The following is a 19,461-nucleotide window of genomic DNA, read 5'->3' as shown; positions in this document are numbered from 1 at the left end:
GGGCCGGGGGCGGCGCGGCTGGGGGCATCGAGGTTAGGAAGATGGTGGTTAGGGGGGCGTGGAGGTTCGGGCGCAGGGCTGGAGAGCAGTGATTATGGGGCCGTCGGGTTGAGGGCAGTCAGGTTGGGGGGCGTCCAGCTGCAGGGGAGTCGGGTTGAGGGGCATCGGGCTTGGGGGCAGTCGGGTTGGGGGGCGTCGAGTTGAGGGCCGTTGGGTTGAGGTCAGTCGGGGTTGGGGGCCGTAGGGGTTGGGGGCAGTTGGGTGGAGGTGCGTCGCCGGCGACAGCCCTGTGGGGCAGTGTACGTCCCGGCGATGGCTGGGGGAGGGGATGGCTACCTCTGCTCACAGAACCGGACCCCCAGGCCTGCCACTTCGGGGCGCTCGGCGGCGACTCACCAGGATCGCGCGCTCCCGACGCCCGCGCTCCCGTCCCTCCACCCTGACGCCCCGCCCCCGACACCCGGCACTCCCGTCACTCCTCCCGAAGCCCCGCCCCTAACGTCCTCAGTCACGGCGTCAGGCACTGCACCTCGAAGCTCCGCCCCCCACGGCCGCGCTCCTGACGCCCCGCCCGGACGCAGGATCTCCCCGAGCATTGGCCAGGCCCCCACAGGTCCCGCCCCATCCGCAGGGCCAAGGCTGCACATTGGACGCATCTCAGCCAATCGGAGCTGCTCTTGCTCTGGCGCGGGGGCCAGCTGCTGTCGGAAGCTGCTCTGGGCGCCGGAAGCGGAGCGCTGCGGTGACGGGGGCCGCGTGGCTGTGCGCGGGCGTCGGGGAGCGTTCGCGTCGTTCGGGCCCCGGCATGGGCCTCCTGAGCGGGGCGGCTCGCGCCCTGGTGCGGGGCGCCGACCGAATGAGCAAGTGGACCAGCAAGCGGGGCCCGCGCACCTTCTACAAGAGCCGCGGCGCCAAGGGCATCGGCTTCCACGGCCGCGACGGCAAGTTCGTGCAGGTCAAGGAAATGGTCCCGGAGCTGGTGGTCCCCGATCTGGCCGGCTTCAAGCTCAAGCCGTACGTGAACTACCGCGCCCCGGAGGGCACAGACGCTCCCCTGACGGCCAAGCAGCTCTTTCTGGAGACAGCGGCACCTGCTATCGAGAAGGACTTCAAGGCCGGGACTTTCGACCCTGAGTGCCTGGACAAGTACGGCTTTGAGCCCACGCAGGAAGGCAAGCTCTTCCAGCTGTACCCCAAGAACTTCCCGCGCTAGGAGCAGTCGGCGGCGGCGGCCGGGTGTGCCTGCGACTGAGGACTTCGACCTATCCTCCTCGCCGAGCCTAGTTCCCGGGTGGCGGGTGGGGAGGCGTCGCCCTCGTTTCGCTTCTATTAAAGACCTTGGCTACCCTACAGTGTTGTTCGGGGCAACTGGTCATTTTGAAAAGGAAAGTGTGCCACGTAACAGGCTAGGGGGTAGTGACCGAGGCGAAGTTCTGAGGTTCCAACCAAACCAGAACCCCAACCAACAGGTTCTGGGAAGTAAGCAAGAACACGTGGCTTAGCTTGCAGGAGAAAGAGAATTCACAAGGCAGATCCAGCCACATGACAGCACTGGTTAATTCACCCCCCAAAATTCACCCCAAGGAACCACCAACGAGAATATTTATGGGTTCCAAAGCAGCTTATTTTGGGGAGTCAGGTGAGACAGCCCCCCTTAGGGTAAACCTCAAGATAAGACCACACAGGAAGTTGATGCCAAACTCGTATTTCCCTAGTAATCTATAGTCTCCTTCCTCCTTGTGTTTTCCTGTTTCAGTTTAATCCCTCAGATTCTAATTGTTTCATATTTAACTGACCCTTAAGTGAAATATCCTAAAATAAACTCTGGAGGAGGGTTCAACATTAACACATTCTGACCTGTACTGGCACAGTGTTGTACCATCAGAAAATAAGAAAGCAAAGGATAGAGGTTTGTGTTTTCTGACTCGGAACACCTATCTATTGTATTTATTAGTGGATGCTGAGGAGTGGACAAATTCCACAGTGGCCTATACTTCAACATCTGTTCCTTCCAGAGAGACAAGGAGGAACTGATCTATGGGAGTCAGATCAGTCACAAACCCAGTTATGTTTCTGGAGTTAAACCGTGTCCAGGTTTGGAAGCTACTTGGTTTCCTGCAGCCACAGTGAGGAAGTATGACTAATTCAGCATATGACAACGTATTTCAAGTTTATGACATGCTAAAAAAAGCAACTCAGAACGTGTATACACTTCTTTTTGCTTATCTGCACAGGAGGCTATACAAGCACTTACGGTGCCATGACATGAGCTTTTTAAATGTTCATATAAAACTACTTCTGGGGGGCTTCCCTGGTGGCGCAGTGGTTGGGAGTCCACCTGCCGGTGCAGGGGACGCGGGTTCGTGCCCCGGTCCGGGAGGATCCCACATGCCGTGGAGCGGCTGGGCCCCTGAGCTGTGGCCGCTGGGCCTGCGCGTCCGGGGCCTGTGCTCTGCAACGGGAGGGGCCACGGCGGTGAGAGGCCCGCGTACCGCAAAAACAAAAAACAAAAAAACAAAAAAAAAACAAAGAAAAACTACTTCTGGTGCTTTAAAGTAGCTTAAAAAAAAAAAGCCACTCCTTTTAGTTAATATAAATAGTTGCTTAAATAAGTACGAAGAACTGAAAGTCAGAAACACAGGAAACTGACAAGACAGAGCTGGGAACCATGCCCCACCCACACCCTGCCCCCTGCTGCCACAGAATCACCATTTTGAAGGGCCCCTGCAGATAAGGTTTATTTAAGAGGCCAACAGCTCTTCTGACTGCCTACCTGGAGGTTCCATAAGATGCAGTGAGCCCTATACAGAAAAACTGCACGCAGTCAGAATCTCAGTGAGGTGGTCGGAGGACAATTCATTCTCAGAAAAGATAAAGACACACTCTTGGTTTTATTGGTAGAAATGGTCTCTATGATGTCAAACCAAGTAACTTCCCTAGCTCAGCTGCTCTCCCACTTCCAGAGGTGAAGAACATGATCATAAAAGGAGCAAGTGGCTAGAAGGCTGATGTCAAAGTTAGCTGCCTCCAGATAGTGGTCACAGTCACAGATCTTGATCCCTGAGGCCTGCAGCTGGCTGCCGTTCTTGTCCTCTGCAAAGGGCTGGAGAGGAGTCTTCAGCTTGCCTCCACTCTGGTGTTTGGTACCACCCTCTCCATCAGCATCAGCTAAACGCTCAAAACAGGGTGCTGGCGACTGGGCCGCAACTTTCAGGGTATAGACTGCGTCTGCTGTTTTGGCTCCTGGGTCGCTGCCAGGAGAGGACCCCAAGCAGAATGACGGATGGGTCTGCGGCAAGCGGCGGAAGTACAGCCAGGACCAGTCGGCTCCATACACCAGCGAGCTGGGCAAGGTGTAGGACGGAGTGACTGGGAATGCTTCCTGATTCTCCTCTGGAGCAAGACAGGAGGACACGGGAAACTTACCCAGGGTTGATCTCATCACCCCCACCCGATGGCCCTACCCACCCTCGCAGCGAGACAATGTGCCAAGAGCAACCAGTGTGTCACGCACAGGACTATCAAGACGCGGACAGACAAGCAGAGAAGCACAGACCATCATCCTGCAGGGAATGCGCTCTGTGTTCCTGAGAGAGGAGTCAGCCTGCACTACAGAGCTAACCCGTACGCTAACCCGTACCCTAACCCTACAGAGCTAACCCTAACCCATACCCTAACCCTACAAAGCTAACCCTAACCCTAACCCATACCCTAACTTGTACCCTAACCCTACAGAGCTAACCCTAACCCTAACCCGAACCTGAACCCTTAGGACTCGGCAGAAGCTTCTCGTTAAGACTTAAAAAGCAAAGGACAAACGAGTGAGCCAAATGGAGGGAAAGGGGTGTATGAGAAATAAAGGGAACAGCACGTGTAAAGCACAGAGGTGGAAAGACCCTGGTGTGTGTGAGGAACCATACGAGTGGACGTGGCTGAGGTGTCATCAGGAACTGGCGACACGTCAGAAGGGTCCTGTCATGCAGAGCTCGGCGTGCTGCATTAGAGAGTTTGGACTTGAGCTTGGACAGGGAGTAACTCACTGAAGAGTTGAAGCATGAGCAGCTTTCCTTATGGTGAGTTGCTATGGCAACTCTGAAGACAGAGGGCAGGACGGGCAAAGGCCCGGCCTTATTCTGGACAGAACACGGCTGAGAAAGTGTGAAAGTAATATGTGACCAGAAAAAGAAATGATGAGGTGTCACCACACCTGAGATGGTCAAGGGTCCAGGGCGAGGCCGAGGCTGGCAAGAGCAGCCTCAGAAAACTAGTGGCCAGTGAGCTGGGGATGTGGGCTTAGAAAACTGTCACCAGCCGGAAGGCCCAGTGGCCAGCCATTCAGTCTTCAGCTACCCTGGATGCCACTGCCACCTCCCAAGTGCAGGGATCAATGCCACTGCACTCTGAATTGTGATCAGAATCTGAATCACTACCAGAATAAGCAGTGATGTCGAAAGGCTGCAGCTGGCATCAGGAAACACACCAAGGATACTACCAGGGCCCTGGAGATCCTCCTCCGTAACCCAGGGCTTTGCCTGAGCAGAGGTGGCTCCAGGGAGGAGCTGGACACCAAGCTTCCCCTGAGAGCAGAGAGGCGCCCTGGCACCACCACCGAAGGAAGCTCCCAGGAGACCTCCCGCTCCACAGTGTGCACGCTGGGGTACCGGGAGGCGGGGTTCACTGGGACAATAAAGGCACACTGTAGCCGTACATCCAACCGGTGGCAGCACCCGCTCGTGGCCCAGGTGGACACAGCAGCCTTCCTACCACACAGTAACAGCACATCCGCTACTCAGGTGCATGTGTAGCATGAACTGAACAACCATGCTGGGCAACAAGAAGTTGAAAAGTTCCATAAAGTAGAAACGGTACAAGCAACACTTTATTGCGATCACGACGCAATAAAACAAAATTAATAATGTGGTCAAAATACGAAAAATTGCTTCCACCTAGAAATTTTAGAACCTTCTACTAAACCACACTTGGGTAAAAGGGGAAATACAAACTCAAGTCATAGAATTTCTTCATAAAAATGAAAGTGAAATTACTACATATCAGAACCTAACAATGTGCTTAAATCAGAGAAAAATTCAGACATAAAAATGCTTAATACAAAGTAATAAAGATAAGTGAATTGTATTCCCAACTCAAAATGCTAGAAAAAGAACAAAGGAGGCACAAGGAGAGAAACAACAAAGATAAAAGGAGAGGTTGATGAGGTGGAGAACAGAAACCACAAGACTATAATAAAAAATTAAAACCCTGCTTCTTTAAAAGAAGTAAAATATACACGCTTCTAACTAACCTAATTGAGGAAAAAGACATTAAAAATATTTTATACTTGCATAAGTATACAAAGTAAAACATGATAAAGGGGAAATAACTATTAGAGAAGAAATTTTTTTTTTTAAATCAAAGTGACTTTACACATCTTTGGGCAAATAAATTTCAAAATGTAGATGAAATGAATAGCTGCCTAGGAAAATATGGTTCACCAAAATTGACCCCAGGCCTTCCCTGGTGGTCCAGTGGTTAAGACGTCACACTTCCACTGCAGGGGGTGTGGAAGATCCCGCATGCCGCCTGGCGTGGCCAAAAAAAAAAAAAAAAAGGAAGAAAGAAAAAAGAAAACAAAATTGACCCCAGTAGAGACATAAAGCATAAACAAACCAACTTCCATAGAAAAATACAGAGAAAGTTAACACAGAACCATCATTCAAAAATATATCAGGCCCAGATAGTCTCACAGGAGATTTTTTTTTTTTACCAAATCTTGAATGAAAAGATAATCCAAATGGCATATAAATTATTCAAGAGAAAATGAAGAAAAATTTTCACACTTTTGGTTTTGATTCTCACATGAACCAAACATAATGCTGCTAAATAGCACAAAAGAAAGTTTGTGTCTCCTTTGAACGTTAATGAAAGTCCCAAATAAAGTATTACCAGAGTCCAATACCATGCTAAAAAAAAAATAACATACCTTCCGAAGACACACAGATGGCCGAAAGGCACGTGAAAAGACGCTCAACATAATCAATCATCAGAGAAACGCAAATCAAAACCACAATGAGATATCACCTCACACCTGTCAGAATGGCCATCATCAAAAAGACCACAAATAACAAATGTTAGTGAGGATGTGGAGAAAAGGGAACCCTCCTACACTGTTGGTGGGAATGTAAATTGGTGCAGCCACTGTGGAAAACAGTATGGAGGTTCCTGAAAAAACTGAAAATAGAACTAACTACTGTATGATCTGGCAATTCCACTGCTGGGTACATATCCGAAGAAAATGAAAAAATTCAAAAAGATATATGCACCCCAGTGTTCACAGCAGCAATATTCACAATTGCCAAGACATGGAAGCAACCTAAGAGTCCATCAACAAATGAATGGATAAATAAGATGTGATGTATATATACAGTGGAATATTACTCAGCCATAAAAAAAGAATGAAAATTTTGCCATCTGCAACATGGATGGACCTGAAGGGTATTATGCTTAGTGAAACAGGTCAAAGAAAGATAAATATTATATGATATCACTTATATATAGAATCTAAACTATAAAACAACTAGTGAATATAACAAAAAAGAAACAGATGTAGAGAACAAACTAGTGGTTACCAGTAAGGGGAGGGAGAGGGGAGGGGCAAGATAGAGGTAGGGGATTAAAAGGTATAAACTATTATGTATAAAATAAATACACTACAAGGATATATCGTACAGGGACTTCCCCGGCAGTCCAGTGGGTAGGACTCTGCGCTTCCACTGCAGGGGGCATGGGTTCGATCCCTGGTTGAGGAACTAAGATCCCACATGCCGTGGCCAAAAAACAAAAACAAGAAAAGGATATACTGTACAGCACACGGAATATAATCAATATTTTAAAATAACTATAAACGGAATATAACCTTTAAAAACTGTTAACCAGTATATTGTATACCTAAAACATAATACTGTAAATCAACTATACCTCAAAAAAAGTTTTTGACAGCTAAAACAAAACCAAACCATAACCAAGTGGGATTTACTCCAGGAATATATTCCATATTAGGAAATCCATAAACAAAGTTTACCATATTAATATATCTAAGGAGAAAAATAATACAGTGCAATAGATATTATAAAAGCACCTGACAAAAAAATCAACAATTCCTGATTTTAAAAAATACTCATGAAAACCTGGATTGATGAATACTAAGCACACACATTAGTCCTTATATATCATCAAACCAAATGGGAACCAGCAGGGACCCTATCAAGGTCAGGAATAGGGCTTCCCTGGTGGTGCAGCGGTTGGGAATCCGTCTGCCAGTGCAGGGGACACGGGCTCGAGCCCTGGTCCGGGAAGATCCCACACGCCGTGGAGCAGATAAGCCCACGTGCCACAACTACTGAGCCTGTGCTCTTGAGCCCGTGCAGCACAACTACTGAGACCATGCACCCTAGGGCCCACGTGCCACAAATACTGAGCCCACGTGCTGCAACTACTGAAGCCTGCATGCCTAGAGCCTGTACTCCGCAACAAGAGAAGCCACCGCAATGAGAAGCCCGCGCACCGCAATGAAGAGTAGCCCCCGCTCGCCACAACTAGAGAAAGGCTGCACGCAGCAAAGAAGACCCAACGCAGCCAAAAAAAAAAAAAAAAAAAAAAAAAAAAAAAAAAAACAAGCAAAAAAAGCAACTTATGGGATGCAGCGAAAGCAGAGCTTGGAGGGCAACTCATCACTGTAAATCCTATGCTAAAAAAGAAGAAAGTCTGCCAATTGTTTTACAGCAGAACTATCAGAGCACATTCATGTGATAAACAGAAATGATGCAATAGACGGAGGACTGAAGATTCAGAAGACGAAGCCCTTGAGAGCAGCCAGTACGGGGAGGAGACTGACCTTGGAACCACGATGGGAGGTGCCTATAACCCCTTGTTCGTACAGAGGAGGGGGACGGGAGGTCACAAGGGATGCACGAGGCCGGGAGAGCAGGGGGTGGGGGTTTAAGAAAAGAAAACGTGCAACAGTCCTAACAGTGAAGAATCACTGGCTACAGAAAGGTCAAGGTTTGCCTGGCAAGGGACCCACAGTAGCCTAAGCTTGAAGTGAGATCACGAAGGGTGGCTGTTTCCCTCCAGCCATGTCCTGTGGCTCAGGCATAAGCAGACTGGGGTTTACCAGTGCTGGATTCTGCCCAGAGAGTATGAGGAAGGAGCAAGGGGAAGAGTTTAACGATGTTTGGAACATAAGGCCACAGAGCCTACACTGTCCGCAAGCAGGAAGACTTGGCAAAAGGTGGGACAAGGATGGTTATGAAAGCGACCAGTGGTTAACACCTCTGGAGAAGAGGTCCCAATAGGGCCAGCAGACTGCTGAATGCAGAAGGTACCAAAATAATGGAGATGGTCAGGGAAGAACCATGATTAGAGAGCAGCATGCTTGAAACCGAGATTCTGAAGTCGGCAGACTTACAAATCATGGCAAGGCCTAGGGGGTGACCCTGGGAACGTGTGGAGGGTGCAGGAAGAGCTTGGTGGAGCAAGGAGGCAGGAAACTGGGAGCCCCCGCCCCAGGCCCCCCACTCACCTATTGCCTTTTGGCAGTTGAAGATCGTAAAGCCACCATGCATACAGGCTGCCAGGAGCAGGTGGCAGTGGAAAGGGTGCCACTTGAGCCTCCACACCCCGCCCTGCATGGGCATGTCCGCCAACGGCTGCTTCATGCTCCGAGTGTCCCAGAGAAGAACGTGCTCGTCGTAGCTAAAACCCATCGACCGCAGAGAGCGTGCAGGAAAGCAAGGCCCCGGGGCAGCAGGGGTCACCTCCCGGAAGACCCAGCCCGCTTCCCCTCCAGGACACGGTTCCTTTCCCAAACCCCGACACCCGCACTCTGGGTGGAGAGGTGGCCCAGTCAAGCATCACAACGGTCAACAGGAGGAAAGGAAGTGACGGTGCAGGAGGAAGCCACGTGCACGGGCCCTAGGGGACTCACCTTCCCGTGGCCAAGATGTTCTCGCAATGGGGGCTACTCTGGATGCTGCAGACGCCCATGGAGTGTCTGGGAGCGAAGGGTGAGCCTGAGCCGGTGCCCGGCAGCGCTGCCCCTCCCGCGGAGGCCGCGGTGGGGGCGGGGAGGGCTGGCCCCCCACGCCGAGCACTGGCCCCTTGGCGACTTACCTCCTGCTTGTGAACACAGACGTGCCAGGGGTCCTGGTGTCCCAGCCTTTCAGAAGGCCATCGTCCCCACCTGCGTGGAAACAGAAACACCCACTGATGAGGAAGGACACTGACAACAGGACCTGGCTGTTTCTCAGGGAGTGGGTTTATGTCTGTGAGGAAATTCCCATGGGTGGCTTTTCTCGGGTTTCAGGCTGCCACAGGCAGGGGAGACCCAGAAACAGTCAGCCCTGTGCTGTAACCGTGTCTTCAGACACCTGCGGGGAAGAAGGGAAAGACAGAGGCTACACCCGTAGGAAAAGGGCAGACGTTCTGTGGGGGCGGAGCGACCAGGTCACACGAGACTCAACCCTTCGGGCTGCTGCTGCCAGGAACCAGAGTGGCCCCGTCGGAGTGCTCCGAGCAGACCTGCGTGCAGGAGGCATCAGACAGGGAGGCTTTGTAAGGTTCTGGAACCTTTGACACACCGCCATGCGTTTTAAAGAGAAATGCCCTTTGTAACCTTACAGTAAAAGAGCCCTGTGCTTGTTTGGGGGAAACTGAAAGGACAGAAAGAACAAGGGAGCTGGTGCCCTGACCCACAACCAGTCTTTGAAGAAAAGCAACATCAAGATAGAATGTCATGGTATCTTGAGGGAAGGGAAGAAACACTGAAGAGGAAGACCTACAGAGAGGACAAAAAGGAGCAAAAAAACCACATCTGCCTGAAACTCCATCCGTCCATCATCTACCACCCACCCACCCACCCATCCACCATCCATTCACCCATCCGTCCATCCAGCATCCATAAACCATCCATCCACCCACCCACTCACCCACCCACAGGTACTTACTGAGCACACTACAAATCCCTGTATCAGACAAAACGGATATGGGATGAACGTGATCTATGACAAAGCGGACCAGCGGAATCAGTCCATCCAGGCACTGAGCCTGTGTGTGAGCCTCAAATACAAGCTGCCATTCTGTGGCAAATTTGTGAAGAGAACTGGTGTGGCTTCTTTACACACTGGTCTCTCCTCTTTCTCTCACACTCCACATTTGCTCCACCAGGAAATCCTCCCGATGGACCTTCACACAAAGCAGTCTTCCCACGTCTCCGCCTCTCCACTGCTCCCACCTCAGCCCGAGTCATTCTCACACCTCGCCTGCATGGCAGGTCTCCAGCCTATACCCTCACCCCCTCGCAGTCTATACTCAACGTATTAGCTGAACGGATCCTCTTAAAATTTTTTTTAATTTATTTTTTAAAATTTATTTTTTATTATTATTATCTTTTGGCTGCGCTGGGTCTTCGTTGCCGCGCGCGGGCTTTCTCTAGTTGCGGCGAGCGGGGGCTACTCTTCGTTGCGGTGTGCAGGCTTCTCATTGTGGTGGCCTCTCTTGTTGCGGAGCACGGGCTCTAGGCGCAGGGGCTCAGTAGTTGTGGCTCACAGGCTCTAGAACACGGGCTCAGTAGCTGTGGCGCACGGGCTTAGTTGCTCCGCAGCATGGGGGATCTTCCCGGACCAGGGCTCGAACCCGTGTCCCCTGCATCGGCAGGCGGATTCTTAACCAGGGAAGTCCCGGATCCTCTTAAATTTTAAAATGTACGTCGGGAAATGTCATTCCTCTCTTCAATATCCTCCAATGGCTTCATTCTACTCCGAGCAAAAGCCCAAGTCCCCGCTGTGGCCTGCAAGGCCCCATGCCCTGTCTCTGTGGCTCCTGATCTTGCCTTCTCTATTCTACCGCTCACTCATGTCATTCTGGCCATACTGGCCACTCGCTACTCTGAACACACCAGGCTCTATAATGGGACAATCTGCACCTGCCTGCAGCACCTGACGCCCTCAGCCTGTTCTAGCTTTCTTCTTTGCAAAGCACTTGTCACCTACAGTGCATATTATGCTTAGTGTTCACCGTGCATCTCCCCCCAAGCGACCCAAGTGCAGTGAAAGCAGGGACCGTTGTCTCTTGCTCACGGATGCCTCCTGAAGCCCTAGGACAGTGCTTGGCACATAGTAGGTGCTCAACAGATGTTTGTTAGATGAATGAATTGGTGTTGAGTTATTAAATCACTGTCCTACTACACCCTTGCTCTGAATTAGCTAAGCCTCAAGGTAGAAGAACTAATCTACAAACGAGAGCTCAAAAAATTAAATCTTTATCGTTCTCCCTGAGTCTGTTCAAGGGTGTGACAGCAAAAACTCCAGAAAGGATCCTGTCTCAGGGGAAAAGAAGCATTAAACACAAAATCATAATCAGGATGAGCGGGACTTCCCTGGCGGCCCAGTGGTTAAGAATCCACGCTTCCAGTGCAGCGGGCTCAGGTTCGATCCCCGGTCACGGAATTAAGATCCTGTAGGCCACACAGCGTGGCCTAAAAAAATGAATCAATTGATTGGTTAATTTTTAAAAAGAAGAAGAGAAAACCAACAAGACACAGACTGACGGGAGCAGTGAGCGGACAGAGGTGTGTGATCTGGGTGAGCAGACCTTGTCCTGGGGCCGGGACACTGGGCAGGCGCAGGCGTGTGACAGGGCGACACAGGGAGTACGGGGCTCAGCTGGAGGCCCGCGGAGTGAGGCGCTGGGAGCACCCCTGCACGAGCGCTGCGGTGCTGGCAAGACGATGCAGAAAAGCTCAGGAAACAAGGTCTGGTTAAACACAGTGTTTGTGGAAGAGACACAGTAACTGAAGTCAGGAGAGCAGCGATGCGGAGCGAGAGGAAGATCCAGACAGAGGTCAGAGGACGGTGAACACTTTGGCGCAGAGGGAAAGGAGCCCACAAAGCAGAAGGAAGAGAAGCCAGAGAAGGAAGGGGAAAGTCCAGATGGCATGGCGTTGATGACCCAGGGAAAAGAACGTGAGGGGAGCCAGGGGTCGGGCATGTGAACACCGCCGAGGGGCCAAGACGAGGCCGATGTGCTCCCTGGACCGGGCACCACAGCTGTCCCGCAGGGCCTCAGCAGGAGCTTCTGGGGGCCCAGTGAGACCGTGCAGCATCCTGGCAGGCCAGCAGAACAACCCTGCAGCCCTGGCCTCCCCGTCTCGCCCTGGAGCTCAGAACACCACCAGCAACTGGACGCAGAACAGGATACGGGCGCAGATGGTTCCTTGCCTCTGCAAATTCAGCAGCTCCTCTTCTGTCTTCTCTCAGAGACCCATGCCCTCCCCTGCCATGAGCGTGAAAGGAGCTGACCTGAACTACCTCGTTCCCACGTCAGCACCCCACTCCATACACACCACTCTCAATACCAGCAGGTCAAGCCTCTCTCTCTCTCTCTCTCACATGTCCCTTTCCCTACGAAGATAAACTACCCCAAAAGGGAAGAGACAAGACTGAAGCGCATGACAAGTCAATACTGGACCCAAACTACCAGGTGGAAAGCAAGGAGTTCCGACTGGACTTCCGAGCGGGAGAAGCAGCGTCTGACACTCAGAGCGATGGCGGGGGCGGCTCCTAAGGGGGCTGCTCCAACACTGGGGGCACTGCCACCCAAGACCCGTGGCGCCGCAGCAAACTGCACTGCACTCTCCGAGGAGCAGCTAAGTGAACACCAGCTACAGCTTTTGCCCCAGGAGACAGACTCTCCAAAAAGGTCTTTGAGATCCCAACGTGGCCAGAATCACGCCCTTGGCCCGTGCCTCCTCAGCAAATCTTCAGAGAGGGGCGCCCAGCGGAGGAGTACCAACCTGAATACACGACTTCCGTCTGCCAGTAATCGAAAGCAGCAGCCCAGGCCTCAAAGTGATGGGCCTGCCACGTGCCCACAGCCTGCATTCCCGGCCCTGCCTGGTACGCCTGCAGGAGATGGAGCTGCCCGCTGGAGTCACTGCTAATGATCTTCAAGGGCTGGTCACTGGCCCTAGACACAGGGAAGCAGCGGGGAAATCTGGCTGAAATATATCCACTGACCCAAACTCACCGCCTCTTCTGGCTCCCAACCAGGGATGCTTTATGCCCCCAAGGCCTGTCACAGAGAGGCTCTCCAGGACCTCGTACGGGGACACGCTTCTTAAGAGGCTTGCCTGGGCAGAGACCAAAGCTACCAGTAGCTTGTCAAAATAAACCAGGGTCAGCTTCTCCTGATGCAAACACTCTTTTTAGATGAGGACTGGCAGTGATGCTCCCAGGCTTGGGGAGCCACAATCAAGGCTAGCACGAGGTGGCTTTCCTTCTCTCTTGCATGAAAATAGGAAGGGACCCTCAGAGGAAAGACTCAGGCCCGTCACCGCTGGCCCTCACCTTCCGGCTTTCCCAGTGGACCAGTCCAAGGACAAGGCCAGGCACTGCTTTCCCAGGGCAAAGCGAGAGAACGGCTGTAGTGTGTAAGAGTTCTGCTGGAGAGAGAAGAACGCCATCAAAGAGGAACAGCCCCGGAAGCCTGAGCAGACTATTCCTCCCCCGGCTTGGGTATGCCGTGCTTTCCTCATCTACTCGGCGAACAAAGTGTGTCAGTCACTCACTCACAGCAGAACCTGAGGACAGGGGCTTCCCTGGTGGCACAGTGGTTAAGAATCCGCCTGCCAATGCAAGGGACACGGGTTCGAGCCCTGGTCCGGGAAGATCCCACGTGCCGTGGAGCAACTAAGCCTGTGCGCCACAACTACTGAGCCTGTGCTCTAGAGCCCGTGAACCACAACTACTGAGCCTGCGCACCTAGGGCCCTCGCTCTGCAACAAAGACAAGCCACCACAACGAGAAGCGCGCTCGCAGCAACAAAGACCCAACGCAGCCAAAAAATAAATTAAAAAAAAAAAAAAAAAAGAACCTGAGGACACTGCAGACGGCCCAGGCCCTCCAGAAGCGCTCACACCTGAAGGAGGACTTTCCCACACGTGTGACCCCAGGGGAAGCAGGTCTCTGCTCCTCAGACCCGTCGCTGTCCAAGCCCTCCTGGAGACTACTGCAGGCTCCAGGGAGCACCGCTGGTGCGGGTTCCCCAATGCCCAGGCCTCCAGGGACAGAGACAAAGAGAACTTTCCTCTGACTCTCTTTCAGAAGCCACAGCTAGCCGTTAAAATGCTGTTTCTCTTTTCTGAGGTCTAAGTTTTACTATCTAAGCAACCTAGACAGCGCTCAACTCCATCAACAGGGTTCCAGCAGCTGTATCCTCTCTTGGATTTACCTGTTCCTGCCTCCAGCTCTGGTTCTAGATATCCTCCTCAGATATTTCTTCCCTCTTTCCTAAGACAGGGCTGCTGCTCTCAGCTGGCCTGAAGCAAGGACCTTGCTATACAAACCCTCAGGTGCCGTGAATCCAAGGCCAGCTGGACCTCTGCTCCAATCCCACTTGCAGCACCTACATTACAGTGGGTCCCCCCACAGACAGGGCACGGTCTTGTGGGCTGTTTCCTTCCACCCACTATATGCCTTCCCTGTCCCCTCCCTCCCCCAACATGTGGTCATTTTACAAATGCACGGTACAGGATCACTGTCAGATGCTTGGGAAAATACATGTAGGAATCACGCGTTCTCCTAATTATCAATGAGAAACACCACTTTCGCCCAGTAAATGCGCTGCTCTTCTTAGCCCCAGCATCATCAACCCAGGATGCTGGCCCAGGCTTTCCTTACAGGACTTTCAGGTCCACTGACAGCCCCTCTGTTGATGACACACAAGGTGTCCTACCCTTGGAGTTAGATACAGAACCCAATAACTCAAAGCTGACCGTGTGCTACCTTAGAACGTTTTATGGTAAAGTTCACCGTTGAACAGAAACTATCCTAGAAAAATATTTGTATCAGCACAGCCTCCCTCCCAAACCCCCTCCATCCAGGTTCTTTCCACCCTCCACTAAGCCTGGCCCCAGTCACTGACCTCGGATCGCACCAAGCGGAGTAGCTCTATGGACCCAGAAGCATCTGCCACTCCCAAGAGTGCATGGCCGGCCACCGCAATGTGGCACCTGAGGAGAGAAGGCACGTGCCAGTCACAACACAGGACATGCCAGAATACAGGAGAACACTATGCGCCCCAATAACTCATTGTTTACATTTCAGCTCCACGGAATTCCCTGGTGGTCCAGTGGTTAGAACTCTGCGCTTTCACTGCCAAGGGCCCAGGTTCGATCCCTGTTCGGGGAACTAAGATCCCACAAGCTGCGCAGCATGGCCATAAATAAATAAATAAATAAATGTATTTATTTCAGCTCCAAAACCAGGTTGGAGCCTACAGTTCTGTTCCAACAAGATCACTCAGCTTAGGAAGCAGAAAACTAGCCTCACTTCCCAGACTGACAGTGCCTGTAGGGCTTGGAAACCGAAAAAGGAAACGAGCCCCGAGTCTACAGCATCCTCCAAGTGCCAGCAGGCAGGCAGGACAGCACTGTAAAGAAATGAACCCAAACTTCAGACACTTCCCCGTCCTGTTGAATGCTGTCAGGCATCAGGCTCCTCTGACTAAACAATGAGGTACTCGTGACAAATTCCAAACAAGGGGAACGGTTATCAAAGTTGTACCATTTCATGTCCAGGATCGCCGAAGTATCTCTTCTTTGGACCTCAACCAGGGGGCAAGGAGAGCTGTCCTCATTGAAACTATACAGGTAGAGACGACCCAAACGAATTTGAGGCTCATCAACATCCAGTCCACTCTACAAAAAATGCAAATGTGTTCTCTGATTTCCTTAATAAATACTGAGGAACCCAAGGAGTGGGAAAAGGGACTGAGGTAAAGAAGAGGTTTGCCAAGACTCCACACCTCTGCCTGGAAGCAGCACTGATGATTTTTTCGAGCTGGAGAAACGTCTCTTCTCTTGTACGTGATTAATGAGTAGGTGGATAAACCCTGCTGGACCCAGGATGGGATGCTCCTTCTAAGTGGGCCAGTAGGGAGGAGCTACAGTTAGGGTCCTCACAGGACACAGTTTGCCTGGGAGAGTCCTGGCTTAGGCCGGTTGCTCCGGTGCCATTTTTCACTCTTAAAAGTGTCCTGGTTTGGATCCGCATAACTAGATGCCTTCAAGAGATTACGTACAGCTCCTATGAAATCCCATTTTCTCTTTGCTCTAGACTTCATCCATAACCTTGACGACGCCTGCAGAGAGAGGACATCCCGCTTTCAGGATGCCCTGTCTCTAACCTACATTCTGGCCACAAGGCCAAGGTCGCATCCACACCTCCTGAACGACTCCACACAAGACTCTTCCCTTTCAGCCTCCCCCGCAGTAGATCACAGAGGTCTCAAAGCCTGTGGTCGGCTCTGCCTCTCAAGAGCCTTCTCTCGCCCTTCTTGAGAGAAGAGTTCGAGTCTGGGGCTTTAGGTGCTCGGGAAATGCCACCTGAGATCGCAGACATGCAAACCCACGGTGAAGACCTCCTTAGGCCAGGATGGCCCCGCGCACCTTGCTCTCCGGGTCGGCGGGCTGGTCCTCCGGCTTCCGCAGCTGGTAGGTGCCGCACGCCAGCAAGTGCCTGCAGCCCTCCAGCGGGCACCACTCCACCGAGTCCACGGTGTGCTCCGTGTCCACCGCCTGCAACAGCCGGACGCGACTGCCGGCCGCCCAGCATTCGGAGAAGGACGCGGCAGCGACCGGGGTGGCGGACAGCGGGCGGCGGAGAAGTGAGGAAGCCAGGCTGATAGCAGGGTACCCGGGGTCGCGGCGCCAAAAAGGTGCACAGCCCAAGGAGCGGTACTTCTCCCACTTCCGCCGTCGCCCCATGACTCCTTCCGGGGAGGGACTTCCGGCCCCCGTGGACGCCAGCGTGAGGCCGAGATCTCACGCCCCCTGCCGGCCGGCGGACCTCGACTGGACCCACGTGCCACGGCGCGCCCCCTGCCGTGGCGGCGAGACGCCTGGGAGGGGGCAGCCAAGCGTCCAGCAGAGTCACGGGCGAGCTGGGCTCTGAAGGGGGAGCAGAGAAAAGCAGGGCATGGAGGCGGGGTGTGCAAGGGGCCTGGGCGTCCAGGGAGCAGAGGCCAGGGTCTGACCCAAAAGGGCTGGGCCTGGGCTGCCCTCCCTCTCCCTGGTCATGTCCACCCCAAGGAGCTGCCCAGAGGGCAGTAAGCGCGGCGCATCGGTGGGCGCACATCTGCCTGCCAGGACAGCAGAGAAAGGAGACAGGGTCGGCCACAGGGCCCCGAGCACGGGTGGTGGACGGGAAGGTGGCCAGAAGGCATGGAGAAGAGCCAGCGTCTGAGCCCCAGGGGCAGGGGACTGTGCGCCAGTTAGATTTAGGATGAATGGGAGGACACCCAGCACGGCCACGACCTGATTTGGTAAACCAAGTATGTGCCGACAGCATTCAATAAAGTCAGTGAACTGTACAGAACGGGTTTGGGGAAGGCAAGTGTCTGATAGTGTTATGGATTGAATTGTGTCCCCCCAAAAGATGTTGAAGTCTTATCTCCAGTACCACAGAATGTGACCTTTGGAAACAGGGTCTTTACAGAAGTAATCCAGTTAAAATAAGGTCATTAGGGTGGCCCTAATCCAATATGACTGGCATCCTTAGGAAGGGGAGATGTGGTCTGTTAGACACCAATGGAAGACAATGTAAAGACTGGTAGGTCTCTACGAGGCAAGGACCGCCCGAGGCTGCCGGAAGCTGGGAGAGCCTGGAACAAACTTTCCCTAGAGCCTTCAGAGGGAGCATGGCCCTGCCCACACCTTGATTTGAGAATTCTGGCTTCTAGGACCTACACCATACATTGTTTTCAGCCACCAGCTTAAGATAATTTGTTACGGCAGCTCCAAGAAATGGGACAAGACAAATCCACATGGATAACTGGGTAGTTAGCCTGTGGTTTTTAAAGTGGTTTCTATCGCTAGAAATACAGATACCAGTCAGCAGCTCAGATGGCAGCTGAAGCAGAGAAGCAGTAAAGGTTGGTCAGGAAGCAACAGGACACCCTGAAATGGCTGAGCCACACATCTTGATTTGATCTGATACAAAAGGCAGTCAGGCCAAGCAGCCCCCTACACCTTGCTCCAAACAGGTAAGAAACATGGCCCACGTTTTAACCATGAATGAATGTTGAACTTTCAGATGCTCTCAGATGTGTGGCTACAAAAATCAGAGGTTCGGGGCCTTCGGAAGAGAAGAGAAACCAGGGGCTGGGTATCAAATAAAGAACAAGGGAAGCAAAGGGGAATAAAAACACTGTGTGGACCCTGGGGCAGCTTCACGAGGGCATCCACTCCAGAAGCCTTGATATGAGCAAACCCTAGGCCCCCATGGCCACCACCCTCTTAGCTCCAGCCCAGACTCAGAGTCTCTTAACAAGTAGCACAAGACACAGCACCATCAGGAGGGGACAGCCACCAGCTACAGCACCAGCTCCTGCAGCCACGTTGGACAGCGATCCCCAGGTCAAGGCTATTCCAGATGAGCCATGAGCCACGGCAGCAAGCACCCGGGATCAGGACCCAGCGTGGCATCCTATGGGTCGGCCGACACTCTGGCACTTCCCTTTCAATGTAATTTTCCGAGGAATAGCTAGCTGACCACAAGACAGTCCTGGTCAGGGAACGTAAACAGGCTGGAGGGCCGACCTGGCCACTCCCCAAAGGACACAGGCAAGACACACAGCCTGTAGCCCAGGGCCTCCTCATCCCAGGAGCCTGTTTTTAAAAGCAGACTGAGCACTCAGGGCCCCATGCCTGGAAGACTACCCAAACCTCAACACGCTGGTCTACACCAGATTCCCCACCCCCATGGGCCTGGCCAGAACTGGCCTCTGAATTGGGAGTTATCCCGGCCCTGGGAACGTCCCGAGGGCTCGGGCCAGCTGTGGTCGGTAGGACAGTCTCTCAGGATCACACAGCCTCTTCTCTGACAGCTTTCTAAGCCCCCACTCGTGCTCAACCTGGGGTCTGGGGGAACCTGGAGCAAAAAACCCCAACCTGGAAGAGGCACCACAGCTGACCTGCACGGTAGCAAGGTCTTCTCAGCAAAAACCCGTGTGGGCACGTGGAGTCCCTTCACCTGCAGAAAAGTTGCTATCACCCATTTCCCCAGTCCTGTTCTCCAGGACGCACTGCCCAGGAGGCCTCCAAGTTCTGCAAAAGAAGCTACGGAAAGCTCAGCTCAGTTCACAGACCAAAGGCCATAAAGGGGCTAGCCCCAGCCAGGGAAGCAGAGCACACACAGGGCGTCCTGGGAGACTGCAGAAACGCTGCAGAAAGGAGGGCGTGGCAGGAGCCTGCAGGACCAACGTGGGGCCAGGGACGACCCAAGACAGATGTCAGCCTTCACTCTCCCTGGAGACCAGCAAGTTCCCAGCCACACCACCCAGCTTGTGGCCCCCCGGGGGCTTGGCCAGGTGTACAGGACGCTGCCCAGCCCTGAGATCTGCGGCTCC

General features: G+C 52.8%; 2 protein-coding genes across 5 annotated transcripts; one reads left to right on the top strand and one right to left on the bottom strand.

Annotated features, from left to right (window-relative positions):
* Nucleotides 1-700: 700 nt before the first annotated feature.
* Nucleotides 701-1,350, top strand: MRPL41 (mitochondrial ribosomal protein L41). Its single transcript, XM_007103640.3, has one exon. The coding sequence runs from the start codon at nucleotides 806-808 to the stop codon at nucleotides 1,211-1,213; it is 408 nt and encodes a 135-aa protein (XP_007103702.1). The 5' UTR covers nucleotides 701-805; the 3' UTR covers nucleotides 1,214-1,350.
* A 1,522-nt stretch (nucleotides 1,351-2,872) lies between these two features.
* On the bottom strand, nucleotides 2,873-19,458 carry DPH7 (diphthamide biosynthesis 7). Of its 4 annotated transcripts, none has more exons than XM_028497576.2 (9): nucleotides 16,502-16,910; nucleotides 15,618-15,751; nucleotides 14,977-15,064; nucleotides 13,401-13,495; nucleotides 12,848-13,047; nucleotides 9,169-9,238; nucleotides 8,984-9,049; nucleotides 8,579-8,751; nucleotides 2,873-3,393 (listed from the first exon to the last, which is right to left on the bottom strand). In XM_028497576.2, the coding sequence occupies exons 1-9, from the start codon at nucleotides 16,817-16,819 to the stop codon at nucleotides 2,942-2,944; spliced, it is 1,596 nt and encodes a 531-aa protein (XP_028353377.1). In that variant the 5' UTR covers nucleotides 16,820-16,910; the 3' UTR covers nucleotides 2,873-2,941. The 4 variants fall into 4 exon arrangements, with proteins under 4 accessions (XP_028353377.1, XP_007103699.2, XP_007103700.2 ...); XM_007103637.4 differs by having other exon boundaries at nucleotides 13,401-13,492; XM_007103638.4 differs by having other exon boundaries at nucleotides 12,848-13,020; nucleotides 13,401-13,492; nucleotides 16,502-16,909.
* Nucleotides 19,459-19,461: the final 3 nt, after the last annotated feature.

The sequence above is a fragment of the Physeter macrocephalus genome, chromosome 13 (genome assembly GCF_002837175.3).
Source record: "Physeter macrocephalus isolate SW-GA chromosome 13, ASM283717v5, whole genome shotgun sequence".
NCBI classification, from domain to species: Eukaryota; Metazoa; Chordata; class Mammalia; order Artiodactyla; family Physeteridae; genus Physeter; species Physeter macrocephalus.
The sequence above is the reverse complement of the archived record's forward strand: the minus strand, read 5'-3'. Positions and strand labels throughout refer to the sequence as shown.

Excerpts from the sequence above, each read along its gene's own strand:
- MRPL41 (XM_007103640.3), top strand. The coding sequence starts at position 806 with ATGGGCCTCCTGAGCGGGGCGGCTCGCGCCCTGGTGCGGGGCGCCGAC.
- DPH7 (XM_028497574.2), bottom strand. The coding sequence starts at position 17,402 with ATGCTGTCGGCACATACTTGGTTTACCAAATCAGGTCGTGGCCGTGCT. Across the intron at positions 9,050-9,168 it reads TCTGTGTTCACAAGCAGGAG|ACACTCCATGGGCGTCTGCA; the intron begins GTAAGTCGCCAA and ends CTTCGCTCCCAG. Across the intron at positions 3,394-8,578 it reads CAACTGCCAAAAGGCAATAG|AGGAGAATCAGGAAGCATTC; the intron begins GTGAGTGGGGGG and ends GTCTTGCTCCAG.